This window comes from Thunnus thynnus, chromosome 19 (genome assembly GCF_963924715.1).
Source record: "Thunnus thynnus chromosome 19, fThuThy2.1, whole genome shotgun sequence".
Taxonomy (NCBI): domain Eukaryota; kingdom Metazoa; phylum Chordata; class Actinopteri; order Scombriformes; family Scombridae; genus Thunnus; species Thunnus thynnus.
This window is the reverse complement of record NC_089535.1, coordinates 3,344,898-3,369,768: the sequence shown is the minus strand read 5'-3', so window position 1 is coordinate 3,369,768 and position 24,871 is coordinate 3,344,898. Positions and strand designations below refer to the sequence as shown.

Here is a 24,871-nt window from a genome sequence, read left to right as displayed (position 1 = left end):
CAGGAAATTAGAGGGATTGACATGATCTTGACCTTCATTGTAACGTCACGTATCAGTAATCGCAAAAAAAGATAAAGAGGACGTGGCAAACTTTGAACAGACTAGAGACATTTAGACTGATGAAGTGCATTTGTCCACTCAATTTATGTTAATCCATTGAATCTAATTAATCCGGAATATTGAGTTGTTGATTTTTTTGTTTGTTTGTTTGTTTGTTTTTAGATTTTTGGGTGTGTGTTTTTTAAGGTGTATTATATATATTTATCTGACCAAGACTCAAAAACCCAAATACATAAGAAATATATATAATATATAAGAAAACTAGCAAATATTCACATATGAGAATCTGGTAACAGATAATTAATACTTATGTACTTATAGTGAAGTAATAGTTTGAATGCATGGCTTTTGCTTGTAATAGAGTATTTTATGCTGTGTTACTGTCACTTCTAAAATTCAATGCATAATCTAAATAAAAGGACAATAATCACCAAAGTCCATAAATGAAAGCTGCAGACCAAAAAAAAAAAAAAAAAAAAAAATCACACACGCTGGTCATTTAAACATAAAATAATATCTTCTGACAATATATAAGTTATTGTTTGATATTATATCAGTGGAGGCGTAGAAATATCATTGATAAGCGGGTTTTGAATGTTTCCATATAATGTTCCTGGCGTGCAGATGAAGAGAAATGCGTGTTCTAGTTATCAATGACGGAAGGAAGATGAACTCATGAGTGAGATTATTATCATATCACCGAAATCAACCCGGGCTGTGTCTCGGTTGGTTAGATGCGGTCAGCTGACTCAGTGACATCAACTAGTGTCCAAATCATCTATTTGAAGAGGGGATGACAGTTCAAACAGTGAAGCAGTAACACCATCGGACATTACATTACATTTTATTTTAACTCGCTCTTGCAGCCATGACTTTAAAGACTCGATGGTCTCACCTGTTTCTCCTTCTGTGTTGCGTCCAGACTTGTCTTTGTCAGTCAGGTAAGATGTTGCTTTGTTTTTTTCCATCACTAATGTTTTATGCTGTCATGAAAACATTCAGCTCAGGTAGATTCAAAATCCAAAAAGACTTGGTGATAACCTAGTAGCCTATATGGCTGGACCGTGTATGGTCAATGTGTGAAGTTGTGGACAATTTGTTACAGAGATAGTCAGTGTCAGGGGGCGCCGGATTCATTTCAGAAGTGCGGGGGGACCGCGGACGCGCACACGGTTCCATTCATATATTTTCTGAGGTCGCGGACACAGATATTGTATGTTTATGAATATGCTTTATTACAAACAATCTTACCGTATAAACCTGGAATCTGTGTGTAACAGCTGACCTCTTTATATACAGTCAATGGTGTAGATGGGTAACAGAACACAGAACATTATTTACAGTTTAATACTTGCCGGTCCTGTTAATGAAGTTACTGCTGCTGTGCCAGGTACGTAAATGTGCACATCACTAATGTATCGTTTCAGCTGCTGTGTGATGCTGCAGGTATTTGATAAAGTAAAAAGGAAAGAATCTGACGCACAGCCAACTGTGGACGACAAACATCAGTACAGATGTTTTTGCAACATCCCGGATTACATTCAGTGACACATGAACGACATTAATGTACAATTCAGTCTCAGACTGTAACCTTTTCTGACGGACATTTCAGTAGATTATGTTATAGATGCGAAATACTAGAGAAGTAAAAGAAGCAAAATACATGAAAGTTGATTTGTCATGTTGGAGAGCTCTGTGTGCGCACCTCTGTTGACTAAAGACACACAAACTGCATCTTTTACTCTCTCTGCAATTTTCATTTACTAGCAGCCTCCCTTTACCTCGAGCTCACTTTTCATTGTCTGATCTATTCATATTCGTAGCAGCACCAAAGTCAACATCTTATCCAAATTTACATGAAATGATCAGAAAATTCGAATGGAAATGATGTAGTCTTTGCAGAAAAAGTAGCAACATTTTGTTGCTGTTTTTTTCAATTTCACTCCCAAGTTCTGAGAAATTGTAGTAATTCTAATACAAAAAAACAACACGTCTAATTCCACCAACTACACACACAGGTCAGAACTATATAGAATTATTGCCATATGCACTAACATGTGGTATTCACGCAACGCTTTCAGGGTGTATATGTACATTTTTTATGACAAAATATAATGCGAAATTTTGTTTGAAAAGAAAATATTTTCTAAGCAGAATGGAACTCAAACCTCTCCCACCACAATCAACCTCTTGCCAAATATTATTCACTATTTAAGCCCTACATTAATGCAACTAATTTGCAATAACTATTTTCATTAACTTGTAGCATTCAGTGCCAATGCATGAAGTAGTGTGATGTTCATATAGTGCAAAGAAAAGAAACTGATCTTCTATAATCTTAATTTATTTCTTAGAATTTTCCCAATTTCTTTCTATCCTATTTTAAACCAGTTAATCAAAGATCAAAATAATGGGATGGTCCCAGTGAGGATATAGTACATAATGTTTCTGCTCATTATATTTAGTTATATTGCTTTATTGTGTATTTATTCAAATGTAACAATAGAGGAGAAAAAAACAACATTATGCTTTTTTATACAACGTGAATCACATTTCCTGTCCTGTACTTCTCACACCTCTGCTGATATTGCTGCAAAGCTACAAGCAGTTTAGATGGAAATGGATGCTTTAATAAAACAAAACAAAGAACCTACAAAATCCCTGTTTGTAATGTGTGTATATACATGTTATTGTGCATAGTAGTAGTATACACTCCTTTATTACATGTGTGTAAATCTCTTTCTCTTTTGTTATTCCAGGTGAATATGAACCAAGTGAGTGACTGCAAATACATTCTACTAATATATAACATTCAGTTGTAATTCTAATGTTTACAATGTCTACTTCTACCATCAGCTGTGCTTTACCATGTACTATACCTTCACCTCAGCCTCCCTTTACCTCAAACTCACTTTTCACTGTCTCATCTCTTCATGTTTGTAGCAGCACCAAAGTCAACATCTTATTCAAAATGAGATGAAATGAACACAGAATTCAAATGGAAATGATGTACTCTTTGCACAAAAAATGGCATGAGTGTGTTTTGTCAATTTCACTAACTTGGATACCAAAGTTTTGGGAAATTGCAGTAGTTTCACCACCAAAAAGAAAAGAAAAAAAGAAATATGTCAAACTCCACCAACTGCACACAAATAAACTATAGGAGGAAAAAATGACTACATGATAATCAGGTCAGAACTATATTGAATTATTGCCATACACGCTAACATGTAGTATTCATGTATGGCTTTTAGGTTGTATTTATATATAGTTTTTTATGTATTAAACATGTAATGTGCAATTGTGTTTGAAAAGAAGTCAGTTTAGATGGAAATGGATGCTTTAATAAAACAAAACAAAGAACCTACAAAATCCCTGTTTGTAATGTGTGTATATTTATGTTATTCTGCATAGTAGTAGTATACACGCCTTTATTACATGTGTGTAAATCTTTTTGTCTTTTGTTATTCCAGTTGAATATGAAACAGGTGAGTGAATGCAAATAAATTCTACTAATATATAACATTCAGTTGTAATTCTAATGTTTATAATGTCTACTTCTACCATCAGCTGTGCTTTACCATGTACTATACCTTCACCTCAGCCTCCCTTTACCTCAAGCTCACTTTTCACTGTCTGATCTATGGCTACAGTACATAGTATTTCTGCTCATTATATTTAGTTATATTGCTTTATTCTGTATTTATTCAAATGTAACAATAGAGGAGAAAAAAAACAACATTATGCTTTTTATACAACGTGAATCACATCTCCTGTCCTGTACCTCTTACACTTCTGCTGACATTGCCACAAAGCTACAGCCAGTTTAGATGGAAATGGATGCTTTAATAAAACAAATCAAAGAACCTACAAAATCCCTGTTTGTAATGTGTGTATAAACATGTTATTCTGCATAGTAGTAGTATACCCCCCTTTATGTGTGTAAATCTCTTTATCTTTTGTTATTCCAGGTCAAGGTCCAACAGATGTACTACGTGAGTGACCGCAAATAAATTCTCCTAATATATAACATTCAGTTGTAATTCTAATGTTTACAATGTCTACTTCTACCATCAGCTGTGCTTTACCATGTACTATACCTTCACCTCAGCCTCCCTTTACCTCAAGCTCACTTTTCACTGTCTGATCTGTTCATGTTTGTAGCAGCACCAAAGTCAACATCTTATCCAAAATTAGATGAAACGAACATAGAATTCAAATGGAAATGATGTACTCTTTGCACAAAAAGTGACATAAGTGTGTTTTCTCAATTTCACTAACTTGGATACCAAAGTTTTGGGAAATTGCAGTAGTTTCACCACCAAAAAAAAAGAAAAAAAGAAATATATCTAACTCCACCAACTACACACAAATAAATTATAGGAGGAAAAAATTACTACATGATAATCAGGTCAGAACTATATTGAGTTATTGCCATATACGCTAACATGTGGTATTCATGTATGGCTTTTAGGGTATATATATATAGTTTTTTATGTACGAAACATATCATACGACATTTTGTTTGAAAAGAAAATGTTTTCTCAGCAGAATGAAACTCAAACCTCTCCCACCACAATCAACCTCTTGCCAAATATTATTCACTATTTAAGCCCTACATTTATGCAACTAATTTGCAATAACTATTTTCATTCACTTGTAGCATTCAGTGCCAATGCATGAAGTAGTGTGATTTTCATATAGTGCAAAGAAAAGAAACTGATCTTTTATAATCTTAATTTATTTCTTGGGATTGTCCTAATTTCTTTCTGTCCTATTTTAACCAGTTAATTAAAGTTCATATGATGGGATGGTCCCAGTCAGGGTACAGTAGCTACATAATGTTTCCTTCTTATGTAGTTATATTAGTTATATATATTTAGTAGTATTGCTTCATTCTGTATCCATTCATGACAATGAAATAAGTTTTTACTTTGATCAAAATATATAATAAAGTTATATGTAAAATGGATGTTGTTGTAATGCTGCTGACTAAAGCTCAGAGGACTATTATTACAAGTAGGAAACAGATCAAAATGCTCACAGCTGAAAGGAACAGAGTGCAGCTCACATTTGAGTTTCAGATGTAGTCAAATTATAGTGTGTTCCTGCACGTAAACCTGCATACTTCTGCTTTTCACATGTTTTCATATCGTCACTTCACAACACAAGAAGCCATCCCTGGACGTCAGCCTGATATAGAGAGCTCAGGTGGGGAGCATTCTCAATTTCACTAACTTGAAACTGATCTTTTTTAATTTTAATTTATTTCTTGGGATTGTCCTAATTTCTTTCTATCCTATTTTAACCACTTCATTAAAGTTCATATGATGGGATGGTCCCAGTGAGGGTACAGTAGCTACATAATGTTTCCTTTTTATGTAGTTATATTAGTTATATATATTTAGTAATATTGCTTCATTCTGTATCCATTCATGACAATGAAACATGTTCATGTTTCTGCTTCATGTCTAATTTGTCTAACCACCAGATCTACGAAGTGAGTGACTGAAAATACATCCTCCTAATATATAACATTCAGTTGTAATTCTAATGTTTACTATGTCTCCTTCTACCATCAGCTGTGCTTTACCATGTACTATACCTTCACCTCAGCCTCCCTTTACCCTTTAGTAATTTCACCACCAAAAACAAAAGAAAAGAAAACGTGTCTAACTTCACCAACTACACACAAATGAATTATAAGAGGAAAACATTACTACATGACAGATCAGAACTATACTGAATTATTGCCATATGCACCAACATGTTGTATTCACATCTGCCTCTTAGGGTGTATATATATACTTATTTGTTTATGAAACATGTAATGTGCAATTTTGTTTGAAAAGAAAATGTTTTTTCTAAGCAATATGAAACTCAAACCTCTCCCACCACAATCAACCTCTTGGCAAATATCATTCACTATTTAAGCGCTACATTTATGCAACTAATTTGCAATAACTATTTTCATTCACTTGTAACATTCAGTGTCAATTCATGAAGTAGTGTGATGTTCATATGGTGCAAAGAAAAGAAACTGATCTTTTTTTATCTTAATTTATTTCTTGGGATTTTCCCAATTTCTTTTTGTCCTAATTTAACCAGTTAATTAAAGTTCAAATCATGGGATGGTCCCAGTGAGGCTACAGTACATAATGTTTCTGCTCATTATATTTAGTTACATTGCTTTATTCTGTATTGATTCAAATGGAAAAGTAGAGGAAAACATACAGTATGCTTTTTTATGTGGCGCGAACCACATCCTCTGTCCTGTACCTCTCACACCTCTGCTGATATTGCTACAGCCAGTTCAGATGAAAATGGATGTTTCAATAAAAAAATTAAAAAAAACACAAAATCCCTGTGTGTATATTTATGTAATTCTACACAGTAGTAGTATACACTTTATTACATGTGTGTAAATCTCTTTGTCTTTTGTTATTCCAGGTCCACTGGAATATGAAGAGGGTAAGTGACTGAAAATAAATTCTACGAATATATTTAGATGTAATTGTAATGTTTACAATGTCTACTTCTACCATCAGCTGTGCTTTACCATGTACTATACCTTCATCTCAGCCTCCCTTTACCTCAAGCTCACTTTTCACTGTCTGATCTATTCATGTTCGTAGCAGCATCTACGTCAACATCTTATTCAAAATTACATGAAATGATCAGAAAATTCAAATGGAAATGATGTACTCTTTGCACAAAAAGTGGCATAAGCTTATGTTCTCAATTTCACTAACCTGGATACCCAAGTTCTGGGAAATTGTAAAAGTACTAACACCAAATAAATTTAAAAAAAACAAAACAAAAAAACATGTCTAACTGAATAGAGGTAAAAAAAAAAAAACATACAGTATGCTTGTTTATTTGGCGCGAACCACAGTAAAGTTATATGTAAAGTGGATGTTGTTGTAATGCTGCTGACTCAAGCTCAGATGACTATTATTATAAGTAGGAAACAGATCAAAATGCTCACAGCTGAAAGGAACAGAGTGCAGCTCACATTTGAGTTTCAGATGTAGTCAAATTATAGTTTGTTCCTGCATGTAAACCTGCATACTTCTGCTTTTCACATGTTTTCATATTGTCACTTCACAACAGAAGAAGACGTCCCTGGTATAGAGAGCCTAGGTGGGGTATTAGTCAGCTCCCAAGACAAAGAAATCCTGAGCAGTCATCTTACAACTGTCTTCCTCCCAATCATCTACATCATTGTGTTTATTGTGGGGCTGCCCACCAACGCCATGGCAATATGGGTATTCCTCTTCAGGACCAAGAAAAAGCACCCGTCGTCGATCTACATGGCAAATCTGGCTCTGGCTGACTTGCTGTTTGTCATCTGGGTCCCCCTGAAGATATCATACCACTTCAACGGCAACAACTGGATCTACGGAGAAGGGCTGTGCAAAGTGCTGGTGGCGTTTTTCTACAGCAACATGTACTGCTCCATCGCCTTTATCACCTGCATAAGTGTCCAGCGTTACTGGGCAGTGGTCCACCCACTGTCTGAGCAGCAGAGGGACAACCGCATACCCGTTGCTGTCTCCATCACAGTCTGGGTGGTGGTCTGGCTTATCGCCATCCCTCTCTACCTGCATGACCAACAGGTCAGAATAACAAACTTCAATCCAAAAATCCTTACCTGCCATGATGTCACCAGGGAAAGTCAGGTGGAAATATCAGCTGGCTACTTCCTGAGAATGGGAACTCTGGGATTTGTTGTTCCCACTATTGTGTGCATCATATCCTACATCCTCATGCTCAAAGCTCTCAGGAACAGCATGACAGATGCTGCCATCACCAAGAGGCGACGGAAGGCTGTGTTCTTGATGATCACAGTGTTGGTTATGTTTTTAGTGTGCTTCACCCCCAGTAACATCATGCTGCTGGTACACTATATCCTCCTGTTGAGCGGGGTCGACAACCACCTGTACGAATTTTACACCACCACCCTGTGCCTGGCTAGTCTCAACAGCTGCATCGACCCTTTTGTTTACTACTTTATCTCCAAGGACTTCAGGGATCATGTGAAGAACACGTTCCTCTGCAGGAGCGAGAGGACAGTGAAGAGGATGAAGGTGTCCTTCAGGGCTCCGAAAAACTCACAAGAGCAAAACACCACGCCTAAGTCAGGAAACACACAGAGCACTGAATGCTAGTGGATTAATCATTATTAAGCTGTTTTATTCCTGATTATTATCTCCCTTCAGATATTGTTTTTCAGTAACACTTAATTTACAGGTCTCTTCATTTGTATAGTAAAATAAAATAAAGTGTTACCTTTTTTTCTTATTCTACTGTGACTTCTTCCACCTCAGGTTTGGTTCAGTAAATGTAATGAAATTTAGGAGTCATCTTTGGCAATGACCTCCTGTTTCAGAGCTTTGAGCTGTCTAAATTACTGCTTATATTGTGTTAATACATTTAATTATCTTTATATCTTTTACAACACACTTGTTTTATGCACTTTCCTTGATGCAGTTTGCTTGATTTCAGCAGGGTATGAATGATTGCCTTAATGCAGTTTTAATGGGTCTAATCTTTTATTCCATGTTGTAATTTGATGAATTTTCTGTCAATGTTTGATGTGCCAGAATTGAGACCCAAACCTAAAATGTGCAAAATTTAGCAGGTTTTATAATGTAGGAAAAAAGTTTGTCTGTGTTTTTTAAAGTAATAATTTTTGCTTGTATATCTATATTTTAGTTTGTCAATAAAGGTAATTGTCTAACTAGCTGTTTCTTGACTCTGTGTACGGGTCAACATGGGAAAGGTCAATCCAGGTATTTCTCCTTTTCAAAACAATTCTGATATTTTAACCTTTGCTCACAATCCAGGGTTATGTTCTTCCAAAATCCCTCTCGAAGACAAAATTTCATCCCCATTATTTGTTCTGTGTGTAGAAACTCTAATTGGAAGCTTTTTCATACCTCCCAGTGCCTGGCATAATATCAGACATGTAAACAGTAAAAATATCAAGTAAATTGTTGCCATTTTGTGAAAACACACATCATCCACCCGTCTTTGTTTTTTCTTCTTTTCTTTTGAAATGGCATTTTAACACCGTACTTGTTCACTTCAGTTAATGATTGTCACTCAGCTCTTGTTCACTCCTCCTCTGTTACACTGCTGCACAGAATACCACGGGAGGTGAAGGTAAACTTTTATGTAATTTTATGAATTACTGTTCTCAGTTTACTCACAACGTGTCCGCATATGCAACCACTAATACAATTGACTTCTCCCAAAAAACTCTTTCTCCTCTTCTTTTTAACCCTCTCCACAATTTCCCTACTATGGCAAGTAACCTAGGTCACAAAAAACATGCCCCTCAATATTATTCCATTTACTGCCTGAACTTTGTGTTTGGTCATCTAACTGGTCATCAAGCCATTATGACCAAATAATGATTTCTTTGTTTAGGTGGGATCTGTCACTGTATATCTCATAAAACAAGTAAAAGGCAACTGCAGTTTTTAGCATATTAAACATGCAGTTGGAGTTTATGCTTCCTGTTTGGGACTTGACAAAAGTAAGAAAAATAAAACTTTCCCCAAAGTAAAAATAACCTTCACAAATCTAACCAGTATTTTATACTTTTATGAGCTTGTCTTGTGTCACATCTCCAGCTTGTCCAGAATGCAGCAGTTCAGATTATTCGAGGAGTAGAAAGATGTGGTCACATCTCGTAGTTGCATATTTACCTTCATTACTAGATTGCTTCAGAGCTGTTTTTTAAGATTTAACTGATCATCTTATGTGATAAGGTCGGTTTTGAAGTCAACAGAAAATTAGAGGGATTGACATGAACTTGACCTTCATTGTAACGTCACGTATCAGTAGTCGCACAAAAAAATAAACAGGATGTGGCAAACTTTGTACAGACCAGAGACATTTAGACTGATGAAGTGCATTTGTCCACTCAATTTATGTTAATCCATTGAATCTAATCAACTCAGAATACTGAATTGTTTTTTTCTTTTTGTTTGTTTGTTTCTTTTTGTTTTTGAGGTTTTTCTTTTAACATATATTGTGCCATACAAAGCATGTTTTGTAATGAAATGTTGAAAGTAGAGCTGAAAGGAAAGCCCAATAAATTGATTAGTCAATGAACAGAAAATTAACAGGTAGCTATTTTGATAATTGATCAATTGTTGCAGTCATTTTTAAGTATAAACGCCAATAATTTGATAGTTCTAGATTCTCAAATGTTAAAATTAACCATTTGTAGGAAATTTTGATTGGTGTTTTGCACAATTTTCTGATGTATGAAAAAAAAAAACATTGATCAATTGAGAAAATAATCACCATATTAATAGATAGACCAAAATCCAGAGTTGCAGCCTTATCTGAAGTAAGTGTGGGAGACAGTACTGAGATGATGCTTACACAGAGTGAGATATTCAATTCCAGCATCACATCAAACACATTAAGCAGCAGGAGATTTGGTTTTTTGATTCATGACCTCAGTATTTATAAAATCTTTGCTACGGGAAGACCAGAGGTCACACTTTTACTGAGGGAACTGTGAAACTGTTGGTGCAATATTGAACATACTAGGAAAGTTACATTTTAACAGAAGAAGTCAGGACAGCAGTGCTTTGAACTAAATGCTCGCAATGACAATGCTAACATGCAACTGACATACTACTAAATTAGCACTAAACACAAAGAACATCTATGGATGATAGCAGTGGTTTGGTCATGAACAAGAAATAAGTTTTGACCTGATGATGGCACTAGATGAAAGGCTAGGGGAAGGGTTCAAAAAAGTTATTAAATGTAATCCTTAGGGGGACAGGTACCAAATTTCATTGCAATCCATCCGATAGCTGTTGAGACTGGTGGGTGTATGGGTGGGTGTCACTGACACTGATTTCCACACTCCATATTGTGAATGTTTAGTTCATTTTGTTTAATTTGGTCTAATTTGGTTTATTTATGTTAATAAACTTATTTTCTATTAAAAATTATTTTCTGTTAAAACTAAGCATGGTGTGTGTCCCATTTTGTTGTGGCCAATGAGCGGGGTCATAACAATATATATATTTACTGAAAAAATTATTTTATTGCACATATGTTTCACAGTGAAAAGCTTTCAGTCATCTCTTACTTTGAACTCTCTTTATGTATACATCACTTTTTAAACAAAACAACCTTTTGTCTAAATATGTTTGAGCATCATTGTGATAGTGAAAGACAACCAAGAAGCAACACTTATGTAATCAGCAAACATCCCTCCTTGGCATAGTTTGTTTAATGCTTCCCCCTGCTGGTGAGAAATGTGCAGTACATCCTATATGTACACTCACTGAGCACTTTATTAGGAACGCCTGTGCAATCTAATGCAATCCATTACAACAGCTCTGACATAAATTCTACTTTTTTTACGAGGCTTATACATTTTCAGTTTTTGTTGACATTATGAGAAAGGTGATAATTCTACTTTGTGTTTATTATTGATGTCATAGTGGATGGTAGTGGTGTACTGAAGTGCATTATATTGAAAATTGTTGGAAATAATTTGCCCCCCTCATATATATTAATGTGGTGGACAATTGTTACTCCACTAAATTTTATTTCACAGCTAGAGCTTCTTTTCACATGAACACTAAAATGTAAAACCGACCCAACAATATAATATAATACTGGTCTTGAAGAGGGACTGTGTCAGAATCTAGTCTTAAGACTTGAATTGTTTTAGTTTATGTTCAACTCGTTTGTTATAAAGTTGTGTTTAATTAAACTCCACACAGAAAATTGAGGACAAGATAGTATTATTCCATCATAGGAGTACTGTAAGGCTGCAACCAACAATTATTTTCATTATTAATAGGTCTGACAACTATTTTCTTTTATAACTGATTGATTGTTCAGTATATAAAATGTCAGAACATAGTGGTGTAGGATATTCCTCAGCAGAACACTGTCTATCTTAAAAAGTGGGGGCTTCCATAAGATACCAACCCTTCCACACACACACATCAAACCAAGGACTCTCCCTCCATTTCAAACACAGCTATAAATTAGTTGTGAAAACCAGTCAGCCACCCTGACCAAACACCAAGCAAAGGCCATATCTACAGTTACGGTAGATCAAAGTCCTCCTGGAGTAAGCAGACATCGGCACAGGATTGGCAAGGGACTACTAACGACTCTGAAGAGTCAGGTTTGGGGATACACAGGCACCTCCAAAGATAAGACATTGGAGGCCTGCTGTGTCTAGTATTTGCAACACTAGGAATTACCTCCAGCCTGCATGGAATCTCATAAGAAAAGGTGAAACAAAAATGTTCAACAAAATGTCCAACAGCACCGTTTGACCAACAGGACTAAGGATGGACCTGCCGTGTTGAAATGTGTGTATCTGAACACATTGTTGCGCAACAACTCCCCCTCTCATCCTGGGCCACTCCCCACAGACAATGAATTTTAAATTTGCCACCCCAGTTTACCAGCTGCTTCCAGTGATGGTCACTAGTCAGTCTGTGTTTGTTCATCTGTTGCACCCCCTTTTCTGACAAACTCCAGTTCTGCATTCATTCATTCATTGTAGTGTCATTGTTTGTTTAGTGAGTGTTGTTTTGTGTTATTGTTAGGTTAGTCTTTTAGTAATAAATGTTTTGTGCATAAGTTCATTGCCTTTGTTTTCTTTAACTTACTTTCAGTCACTTTACGCATCCGATCCCTTTTCTGAGTGCAAGTTAATCCCTTTCCAAAACTGATTTATGTGTTAAAGATTCTCTTGACTGATCACCAAGAGAAGCTATTTATTAGTGTTATTGTACCGATTCTGAAGTTATATCGCTGGACGAATAATTGAAGAAATTCTGCATAGTCATTATTCCCTGAAGTCCAAGTTAACATATTATATGTTTAAGGATAGGTTCTGTCTTAAAACAACAGTCAGGTGTTCATATGAACAGTGAAAGAGTTTTCCTCGCTGTAATCATTCATACTGGTTGTTAACAGATCCCCTTCTAATGTGTTTTCAATGGAAGTGATGGGGGCCAAAATCCACAGTGTGTCCACACAGTCATTTTGTGCATAAAATGTATTTAAAAGTTTATCTGAAACTTATATGAGGCTTCAGCAGTCTGAGTTAGTCATATCAAGTGGATGTATACATTTACAGTCTTTTTAGTGTCAAATTCCCTCTTTGTGTTTCTTCAGACAGTGTTTCCCTGTTGAGCTGCAGTGGAGGTATAGTAACAGGAAGAAGGACTTTGGCACTAAAAAAACTGTAACAAAGGAAGATATTTACTTGATTTGATTCATTTGGACAAAAGCTTCATATTAGCTTCAGATTAACTCTTCAATACATTTTTGCACCAAAGGAGGACTGTGGATTTTGGCCCCCATGGTCAGTGTGAACAGGAGGAATGATTATGGCAAATTTCAGTGTTCACCTGGACACCTGACGGTCGGATAAGAGAGGCTTGAACAAGTGGACCAGAAAAACTCCACTCAAACCTACTTCTGACTAAATTATTTAATTATAATTGGTGACAAGTCAAAACATGGTCCAATGTCTTACACCATTTGTGCAGAGCTATTTTTACTGAGCTACATTTGAACTGTCAAGCAAGAGTAAACAAACACAAACAATCACTTAGGACATAGCCGACTGGTAGAGAACCTGAGACCCAAGGAGAAGCTGCGGTTTCTTGCACATAGCAAACATCCCTAAATTTTAACCTCAAATGTAAAAAAGAAGAAGTTTCAACAGAATGTGTTGTAAGTGACAGTCAAAGAAAGGACATCAGCATGTAACTGGTAGATGTCCTGGTGGAAGACCATACAGTGCTGCTTGAAAGTTTGTGAACCATTAGAATTTGCTATACTTCTACATAAATATGACCTAAAACGTGATGAGATTTCCATTCAAGTCCTAAAACTAGATAAAGAGACATCAATTAAACAAATATGACAAAAACCTTACACTTGTTTGTTTAATTATTGAGGGAAATGATCCAATGTTACGTATGTATACATTTATTTGAAGGGGAAATGAGAGTCGGGTGTTTCAATCAATGGGATGACAATCAAGTGTGAGTCTGGGTGGCCCTGCCTTAATTAAAGAAGAGAAATCTGGGTCTTCGCTATCAAAGTCTGAGCTTCACAACACAGGTTTGTGGAAGTGTGTCATGGCTCAAACAAAGGATATTTCTGAGAACCTTAGAAGAAGAGTTGTTGATGCTCACCAAGCTGGAAATGGTTACAAAACCATTTTTAAAGAGTTTGGACTCCACCAGTCGACTGTCAGGCAGATCGTGTACAAATTGAAGACATCCAACACCATTGTTACCCTCCACAGGAGTGGTCGAACAACAAAAATCACACCAAGAGCAGGCGTGTAAAATACTGGGAGGCCACAAGGGACCCCAGGGTAAAGTCTAGGAAACTAAAGGCCTCTCTTGCAGTGGCTACAGTCAATGTTCACAAGTTCACCATCAGGAGAACATTGAATATTAATGGTGAGCATGGCAGAATTGCAAGAAAAAAAGCCTCTTCTCTCCAAAAAGAACATTGCTGCCGTCCACGGTTCACCCAAGACCATGTGGATAAGCCACAAGGTGATTGGAAAAATATTCTGTGGATGAATGAGAACATATTAAACATGCAGTTGGAGTTTGTGCTTCCTGTTTGGGACTTGACAAAAGTAAGAAAATAAAACTTTCTCTAAAGTAAAGAATAATCTTTACAAATTGAACAAGTTTTTACATATTTTATACTTTTATAAGCTTGTCTTGTGTTTAGACTCAACCCAAAGTCACATCTCCAGCTTGTCCAGAATGCAGCTGTTCAGATTATTAGAGGAGTAGAAAGACGTGGTCACATCACTCAGTTGCATATTTACCTTAGTTACTAGATTGCTTCAGAGTTGTTTTTTAAGATTTAACTGATCATCTTACGTGATAAGGTCGGTTTTGAAGTCAACAGGAAGTTAGGGTGTGTGCTCTTACTCACTTTCGTTTCAACATCAGGTAATATCATGTATCAGTTGGCGCACAACAAGATAAAGTGGACGTGGCAAACTTTGTACAGACTAGAGACATTTAGACTGATGAAGTGCATTTGTCCACTCAATTTATATTAATCCATTGAATCTAATTAATCCGGAATATTGAGTTGTTGATTTTTTTGTTTGTTTGTTTTTAGATTTTTGGGTGTGTTTTTTTAAGGTGTATTATATATATTTATCTGACCAAGAGTCAAAAACCCAAATACATAAGAAATATATATAATATATAAGAAAACTAGCAAATATTCACATATGAGAATCTGGTAACAGATCATTAATACTTATGTACTTATAGTGAAGTAATAGTTTGAATGCATGGCTTTTGCTTGTAATAGAGTATTTTATGCTGTGTTACTGTCACTTCTAAAATTCAATGCATAATCTAAATAGAAGGACAATAACCACCAAAGTCCATAAATGAAAGCTGCAGACCAAAAAAAAATCACACACGCTGGTCATTAAACATAAAATAATATCTTCTGACAATATATAAGTTATTCTTTGATATTATATCAGTGGAGGCGTAGAAATATCATTGATAAGCGGGTTTTGAATGTTTCCATATAATGTTCCTGTAGTGCGGATGAAGAGAAATGCGTGTTCTAGTTATCAATGACTGAAGGCAGATGAACTCATGAGTGAGATTATTATCATATCACCGAAATCAACCCGAGCTATGTCTCGGTTGGTTAGATGCGGTCAGCTGACTCAGTGACATCAACTAGTGTCCAAATCATCTATTTGAAGAGGGGATGACAGTTCAAACAGTGAAGCAGTAACACCATCGGACATTACATTACATTTTATTTTAACCCGCTCTTGCAGCCATGACTTTAAAGACTCGATGGTCTCACCTGTTTCTCCTTCTGTGTTGCGTCCAGACTTGTCTTTGTCAGTCAGGTAAGATATTGCTTTGTTTTTTTCCATCACTAATGTTTTATGCTGTCATGAAAACATTCAGCTCAGGTAGATTTAAAATCCAAAAAGACTTGGTCATAACCTAGAAGCCTATATGGCTGGACCGTGTATGGTCAATGTGTGAAACTGTGGACAATTTGTTACAGAGATAGTCAGTGTCAGGGGCGCCGGATTCATTTCAGAAGTGCGGGGGGACCGCGAACGCGCACACGGTTCATATATTTTCCGGGGTCGCGGACACAGACATTGTATGTTTATGTATATACTTTATTACAAACAATCTTACCGTATAAACCTGGAATCTGTGTGTAACAGCTGACCTCTTTATATACAGTCAATGGTGTAGATGGGTAACAGAACACAGAACATTATTTACCGTTAGATCCTTGCCGATCCTGTTAATGAAGTTACTGCTACTGTGCCAGGTGCGTGAATGCGCACATCACTAATGTATCGTTTCAACTGCTGTGTGATGCTGCAGGTATTTGATAAAGTCAAAGGAAAGAATCTGACGCACAGCCAACTGTAGACAACAAACATCAGTACAGATGTTTTTGCAACATCCCAGATTACATTCAATGACACCTGAACGACATTAATGTACAATTCAGTCTCATTAAAAGCTGTATAAAAACTATTCTGACGGACATTTCAGTAGATTATGTTATAGAAGCGAAGTAAAAGAAGCAAAATACATGACAGTTGATTTGTGATGTTGGAGAGCTCTGTGTGCGCACATTTGCTGACTAAAGACACACAAACTGTGTCTTTGTCTCTCTCTGCAATTTTCATCATGTAAGAATCTCTGTGCTGACATGTGGAGAGAAGCGTGAAACACTGGAAACCGCTCCGCTCATTGTAAAAGTAACTTTACTACCTGTAACGCGTCCACGACCTGTAAGCATCTTGTTGTGCAGCAACATATTTGTCTTCCACTTTGTTACATTAATAACAGTTTTGAGGAGATGAAACATGCGAGGAAAGGCTCAAAACACTTGGGGCTGAAGCAGTGGTGGCTCCCGGGACCTACAGGACGGCCCCAAAGCTTTGGCACCGCATCACAGCTGTTGTGTTCACTTTTGCTGTTGACATGAACAGAAATGAGACGCAGGATTGTGATTCAAAGAAACTTGTAGCATTCAGTGCCTAGTGCATGATATAGTGTGATAGTCACATAGTGCAAAGAAAAGAAACTGATCTTTTTTAATCTTAATTTATTTCTTGGTATTTTACCAATTTTGTTCTGTCCTACTTTAACCAGTTAATTAAAGTTCAAATTATGGGATGGTACCAGTGAGGCTACAGTACGTTTCTGCACATTATATTTAGTTATATTGCTTTACTCTGTATTGATTAAAATGGAAAAATAGAAGAAAACAAACAGTATGCTTGTGAGGAAGCTCTAGTTCCCTGCTATGACTATGTGCTGGATTTGTTCACGTGGAACTCGCTACAGGTGACGAATCACGCAATTAAAATTAAAATTCTTTGTCTTTTGTTATTCTGGGTCAAGGTCCATCAGCTAAAGCACATACACCAGGTGAGTGACTAAAAATAAATTCTACTAATATATAACATTCAGTTGTAATTCTAATGTTTACAACGTCTACTTCTAACATCAGCTGTACTTTACCATGTACTATACCTTCACCTCAGCCTCCCTTTACCTCAAGCTCACTTTTCACTGTCTCATCTCTTCATGTTTGTTGCAGCACCAAAGTCAACATCTTATTCAAAATGAGATGAAACGAACATAGAATTCAAATGGAAATTATGTACTCTTTGCACAAAAAGTGACATAAGTGTGTTTTGTCAATTTCACTAACTTGGATACTCAAGTTTTGGGAAATTGCAGTAGTTTCATCACCAAAAAGAAAAGAAAAAAAGAAATATGTCAAACTCCACCAACTGCACATGAATAAACTATAGGAGGAAAAAATTACTACATTATAATCAGGTCAGAACTATATTGAATTATTGCCATACACACTAACATGTGGTATTTATGAAAGGCTGTCAGGATGTAGATGTAATTTTTTTTATGACAAAATATAATGTGCAATTTTATTTGAAAAGAAAATGTTTTCTAAGCAGTATGAAACTCAAACCTCTCCCACCACAATCAACCTCTTGCCAAATATTATTCACTATTTAAGCCCTACATTTATGCAACTGATTTGCAATAATTATTTTCATTCACTTGTAGCATTCAGTGCTAATGCATGAAGTAGTGTGATTTTCATATAGTGCAAAGAAAAGAAACTGATCTTTTATAATCTTTATTTATTTTGTGGAATTTTCCCAATTTCTTTTTGTCCTATTTTAACCAGTTCATTAAAGTTCAGATTATGAGATGTTCCCAGTGAGGCTGCAGCACATGATGTTTCTGCACATTACATTTAGTTATATTGCTTTATTCTGTATTAATTCAAATGTAAAACTAGAGGGGAAAAAACATTATACTTGTTTATACGACGTGAACCACATCTCCTGTCCTGTACCTCTTACACCTCTGCTGATATTGCTGCAAAGCTACAACCAGTTTAGATGGAAATGGATGCTTTAATAAAACAAATCAAAGAAACTACAAAATCCCTGTTTGTAATGTGTGTATGTTATTCTGCATAGTAGTAGTATACACTCCTTTATTACATGCGTGTAAATTTCTTTGTCTTTTGTTATTCTGGGTCAAGGTCCACCAGGTATAGAAGGTGTAACAGGTGAGTGACTGAAAATAAATTCTACTAATATATAACATTCAGTTGTAATTCTAATGTTTACAATGTCTACTTCTACCATCAGCTGTGCTTTACCATGTACTATACCTTCACCTCAGCCTCCCTTTACCTCAAGCTCACTTTTCACTGTCTGATCTATTCATGTTTGTTGCAGCACCAAAGTCAACATCTTATTCAAAATTAGATGAAACGAACATAGAATTCAAATGGAAATTATGTACTCTTTGCACAAAAAGTGACATAAGTGTGTTTTCTCAATTTCACTAACTTGGATACCCAAGTTTTGGGAAATTGCAGTAGAAAACCTACACTGTGCTTTTTTATTTGGTATGAACCACATCTCCTTTCCTGTACCTTTTACACCTCCGCTGATATTGCTGCAAAGCTACAACCCGTTTAGATGGAAATGGATGCTTTAATAAAACAAAACAAAGAACCTACAAAATCCTTGTTTGTAATGTGTGTATATACATGTTATTCTGCATAGTAGTAATATACACTCCTTTATTACATGTGTGTAAATTTCTTTGTCTTTTGTTATTCTGGGTCAAGGTCCACGAGGTGAAAAAGGTCCACCACCTCCATCAGGTAAGTGACTGAAAATAAATTCTCTTAATATATAACATTCAGTTGTAATTCTAATGTTTACAATGTCTACTTCTACCATCAGCTGTGCTTTACCATGTACTATACCTTCACCTCAGCCTCCCTTTACTTCAAAATCACTTTTCACTGTCTGATGTATTCATGTTTGTTGCAGCATCGAAGTCAACATCTTATCCAAAATTAGATGAAATGATCAGAAAATTCAAATGGAAATGATGTACTCTTTGCACAAAAAATGGCATGAGTGTGTTTCCTCAATTTCACTGACTTGGATACCCAAGTTTTGGGAAATTGCAGTAGTTTCATCACCAAAAAGAAAAGAAAAAAAGAAATATGTCAAACTCCACGAACTGCACACGAATAAAGTATAGGAGGAAAAAATTACTACATTATAATCGGGTCAGAACTATATTGAATTATTGCCATATGCACTAACATGTGGTATTTACGAAAGGCTGTCAGGATGTAGATGTAAATTTTTTTATGACAAAATATAATGTGCAATTTTATTTGAAAAGAAAATGTTTTCTAAGCAGTTTGAAACTCAACCCTCTCGCACCACAATCAAACTCTTGTCAAATATTATTCACTATTTAAGCCCTACATTTATGCAACGGATTTGCAATAACTATTGTCATTCACTTATAGCATTCAGTGCTAATGCATGAAGTAGTGTGATGTTCATATAGTGCAAAGAAAGGAAACTGATCTTTTATAATCTTTATTTATTTTGTGGAATTTTCCCAATTTCTCTTTGTCCTATTTTAACCAGTTAATTAAAGTTCAGATTATGAGATGATCCCAGTGAGGCTGCAGCACATGATGTTTCTGCACATTACATTTAGTTATATTGCTTTATTCTGTATTCATTCAAATGTAAAACTAGAGTGGAAAAAACATTACACTTGTTTATACGACGTGAACCACATCTCCTGTCCTGTACCTCTTACACCTCTGCTGATATTGCTGCAAAGCTACAACCAGTTTAGATGGAAATGGATGCTTTAATAAAACAAATCAAAGAAACTACAAAATCCCTGTTTGTAATGTGTGTATGTTATTCTGCATAGTAGTAGTATACACTCCTTTATTACATGCGTGTAAATTTCTTTGTCTTTTGTTATTCTGGGTCAAGGTCCACCAGGTATAGAAGGTGTAACAGGTGAGTGACTGAAAATAAATTCTACTAATATATAACATTCAGTTGTAATTCTAATGTTTACAATGTCTACTTCTACCATCAGCTGTGCTTTACCATGTACTATACCTTCACCTCAGCCTCCCTTTACCTCAAGCTCACTTTTCACTGTCTGATCTATTCATGTTTGTTGCAGCACCAAAGTCAACATCTTATTCAAAATTAGATGTACGAACACAGAATTCAAATGGAAATGATGTACTCTTTGCACAAAAAGTGACATAAGTGTGTTTTCTCAATTTCACTAACTTGGATACCCAAGTTTTGGGAAATTGCAGTAGTTTCGTCACCAAAAAGAAAAGAAAAGAAAAAAGAAATATGTCAAACTCCACCAACTACACACGAATAAACTATAGGAGGAAAAAATTACTACATTATAATCAGGTCAGAACTATACTGAATTATTGTCACATACGCTAACATGTGGTATTCATGTATGGCTTTTAGGGTGTATATATATATATAGTCATTTATGTATGAAATATATAATATGAAATTTTGTTTGAAAAGAAAATGTTTTCTAAGCAGAATGAAACTCAACCCTCTCGCACCACAATCAACCTCTTGCCAAATATTATTCACTATTTAAGCCCTACATTTATGCCTGATTTTTGTGATATTACGTAAGTGAAAAAAGGCAGTCCTTGAAATTTGATTTATGTGGGAGTTAAAGGACATATCCTGATCAAAGATAACTCCCAGATTCCTTACGGTGGTGCTGGAGGCCAGGGTAATGCCATCCAGAGTAGCTATATCATTAGATAATGTGTTTCTAAGGTGTTTAGGGCCAAGCACAATAACTTCAGTTTTATCTGAATTTAGTAGTAGAAAATTGCAGGTCATCCAGGTCTTTATGTCGTTAAGGCATGCTTGGAGTTTGTTTAACTGATTGGGTTCATCTGGCTTCATTGATAAATATAATTGGGTGTCATCTGCGTAACAATGAAAATTTATGGAGTGTTATGCAACTAATTTGCAATAACTATTTTCATTCACTTGTAACATTCAGTGCTAATGCATGAAGTAGTGTGATGTTCATATAGTGCAAAGAAAAGAAACTGATCTTTTATAATCTTAATTTATTTCTTGGAATTTTCCCAATTTCTTTTTGTCCTATTTTAACCAGTTCATTAAAGTTTAGATTATGGGATGGTCCCAGTGATGATATGGTACATAATGTTCCTGCTCATTACATTTAGTTATATTGCTTCAATCTGTATTCATTTTAATGGCAAAAATTGTGGGGAAAAAAACCTACACTGTGCTTTTTTATTTGGTATGAACCACATCTCCTGTCCTGTACCTCTTACACCTCCGCTGATATTGCTGCAAAGCTACAACCAGTTTAGATGGAAATGGATGCTTTAATAAAACAAAACAAAGAACCTACAAAATCCCTGTTTGTAATGTGTGTATATACATGTTATTCTGCATAGTAGTAGTATACACTCCTTTATTACATGTGTGTAAATTTCTTTGTCTTTTGTTATTCTAGATCACGGTGTAGCAGGTGAGTGACTGAAAATAAATTCTCCTAGTACATAACATTCACTTGTAATTCTAATGTTTACAATGTCTACTTCTACCATCAGCTGTGCTTTACCATGTACTATACCTTCACCTCAGCCTCCCTTTACTTCAAAATCACTTTTCACTGTCTGATGTATTCATGTTTGTTGCAGCATCGAAGTCTACATCTTATCCAAAATTAGATGAAATGATCAGAAAATTCAAATGGAAATTATGTACTCTTTGCACAAAAAATGGCATGAGTGTGTTTCCTCAATTTCACTAACTTGGATACCCAAGTTTTGGGAAATTGCAGTAGTTTCATCACCAAAAAGAAAAGAAAAAAAAGAAATATGTCAAACTCCACCAACTGCACACGAATAAACTATAGGAGGAAAAAATTACTACATTATAATCGGGTCAGAACTATATTGAATTATTGCCATATACACTAACATGTGGTATTTACGAAAGGCTGTCAGGATGTAGATGTAATTTTTTTTTTGACAAAATATAATGTGCAATTTTATTTGAAAAGAAAATGTTTTCTGAGCAGTATGAAACTCAAACCTCTCGCACCACAATCAACCTCTTGCCAAATATTATTCAATATTTAAGCCCTACATTTATGCAACTGATTTGCAATAACTATTTTCATTCACTTGTAACATTCAGTGCCAATGCATGAAGTAGTGTGATGTTCATATAGTGCAAAGAAAAGGAACTGATCTTTTATGATCTTAATTTATTTTGTGGAATTTTCCCAATTTCTTTTTGTCCTATATTAACCAGTTAATTAAAGTTCAGATTATGAGATGATCCCAGTGAGGCTGCAGCACATGATGTTTCTGCGCATTACATTTAGTTATATTGCTTTATTCTGTATTAATTCAAACGTAAAACTAGAGGAGAAAAAACATTATACTTGTTTATACGACGTAAACCACATCTCCTGTCCTGTACCTCTTACACCTCTGCTGATATTGCTGCAAAGCTACAACCAGTTTAGATGGAAATGGATGCTTTAATAAAACAAAACAAAGACCCTACAAAATCCCTGTTTGTAATGTGTGTATGTTATTCTGCATAGTAGTAGTATACACTCCTTTATTACATGCGTGTAAATGTCTTTGTCTTTTGTTATTCTGGGTCAAGGTGCACTAGGTAAAGAAGGTGTAAAAGGTGAGTGACTGAAAATAAATTCTCCTAATATATAACATTCAGTTGTAATTCTAATGTTTAGAATGTCTACTTCTACCATCAGCTGTGCTTTACCATGTACTATACCTTCACCTCAGCCTCCCTTTACCTCAAACTCACTTTTCACTGTCTCATCTCTTCATGTTTGTTGCAGCACCAAAGTCAACATCTTATTCAAAATGAGATGAAACGAACATAGAATTCAAATGAAAATTATGTACTCTTTGCACAAAAAGTGACATAAGTGTGTTTTGTCAATTTCACTAACTTGGATACCCAAGTTTTGGGAAATTGCAGTAGTTTCATCACCAAAAAGAAAAGAAAAAAAGAAATATGTCAAACTCCACCAACTGCACATGAATAAACTATAGGAGGAAAAAATTACTACATTATAATCAGGTCAGAACTATATTGAATTATTGCCATATACACTAACATGTGGTATTTACGAAAGGCTGTCAGGATGTAGATGTAAATTTTTTATGACAAAATATAATGTGCAATTTTATTTGAAAAGAAATGGTTTTCTCAGCAGAATGAAACTCAAACCTCTCGCACCACAATCAACCTCTTGCCAAATATTATTCACTATTTAAGCCCTACATTTATGCAACTGATTTGCAATAACTATTTTCATTCACTTGTAGCATTCAGTGCTAATGCATGAAGTAGTGTGATGTTCATATAGTGCAAAGAAAAGGAACTGATCTTTTATAATCTTTATTTATTTTGTGGAATCTTCCCAATTTCTCTTTGTCCTATTTTAACCAGTTCATTAAAGTTCAGATTATGAGATGATCCCAGTGAGGCTTCAGCACATGATGTTTCTGCACATTACATTTAGTTATATTGCTTTATTCTGTATTCATTCAAATGTAAAACTAGAGGGGAAACAACATTATACTTGTTTATACGACATGAACCACATCTCCTGTCCTGTACCTCTTACACCTCTGCTGATATTGCTGCAAAGCTACAACCAGTTTAGATGGAAATGAATGCTTTAATAAAACAAATCAAAGAACCTACAAAATCCCTGTTTGTAATGTGTGTATGTTATTCTGCATAGTAGTAGTATACACTCCTTTATTACATGCGTGTAAAATTCTTTGTCTTTTGTTATTCTGGGTCAAGGTCCATCAGCTAAAGCACATACACCAGGTGAGTGACTAAAAATAAATTCTACTAATATATAACATTCAGTTGTAATTCTAATGTTTACAATGTCTACTTCTACCATCAGCTGTGCTTTACCATGTACTATACCTTCACCTCAGCCTCCCTTTACCTCAAGCTCACTTTTCACTGTCTCATCTCTTCATGTTTGTAGCAGCACCAAAGTCAACATCTTATTCAAAATGAGATGAAACGAACATAGAATTCAAATGGAAATTATGTACTCTTTGCACAAAAAGTGACATAAGTGTGTTTTGTCAATTTCACTAACTTGGATACTCAAGTTTTGGGAAATTGCAGTAGTTTCATCACCAAAAAGAAAAGAAAAAAAGAAATATGTCAAACTCCACCAACTGCACATGAATAAACTATAGGAGGAAAAAATTAATACATTATAATCAGGTCAGAACTATACTGAATTATTGCCAT

At 35.4% G+C, this 24,871-nt stretch overlaps 1 protein-coding gene and 1 long non-coding RNA gene across 2 annotated transcripts; both read left to right on the top strand.

Annotated features, from left to right (window-relative positions):
* Positions 1-855: 855 nt before the first annotated feature.
* Positions 856-19,479, top strand: LOC137171213 (uncharacterized). The gene is made up of 3 exons (XR_010924730.1): positions 856-1,001; positions 2,820-2,834; positions 19,306-19,479. It is a non-coding gene; the product is annotated as an uncharacterized lncRNA (long non-coding RNA).
* Positions 6,718-9,674, top strand: LOC137171105 (proteinase-activated receptor 2-like). The gene has a single exon (XM_067574862.1). The coding sequence runs from the start codon at positions 7,146-7,148 to the stop codon at positions 8,229-8,231; it is 1,086 nt and encodes a 361-aa protein (XP_067430963.1). The 5' UTR covers positions 6,718-7,145; the 3' UTR covers positions 8,232-9,674.
* Positions 19,480-24,871: the final 5,392 nt, after the last annotated feature.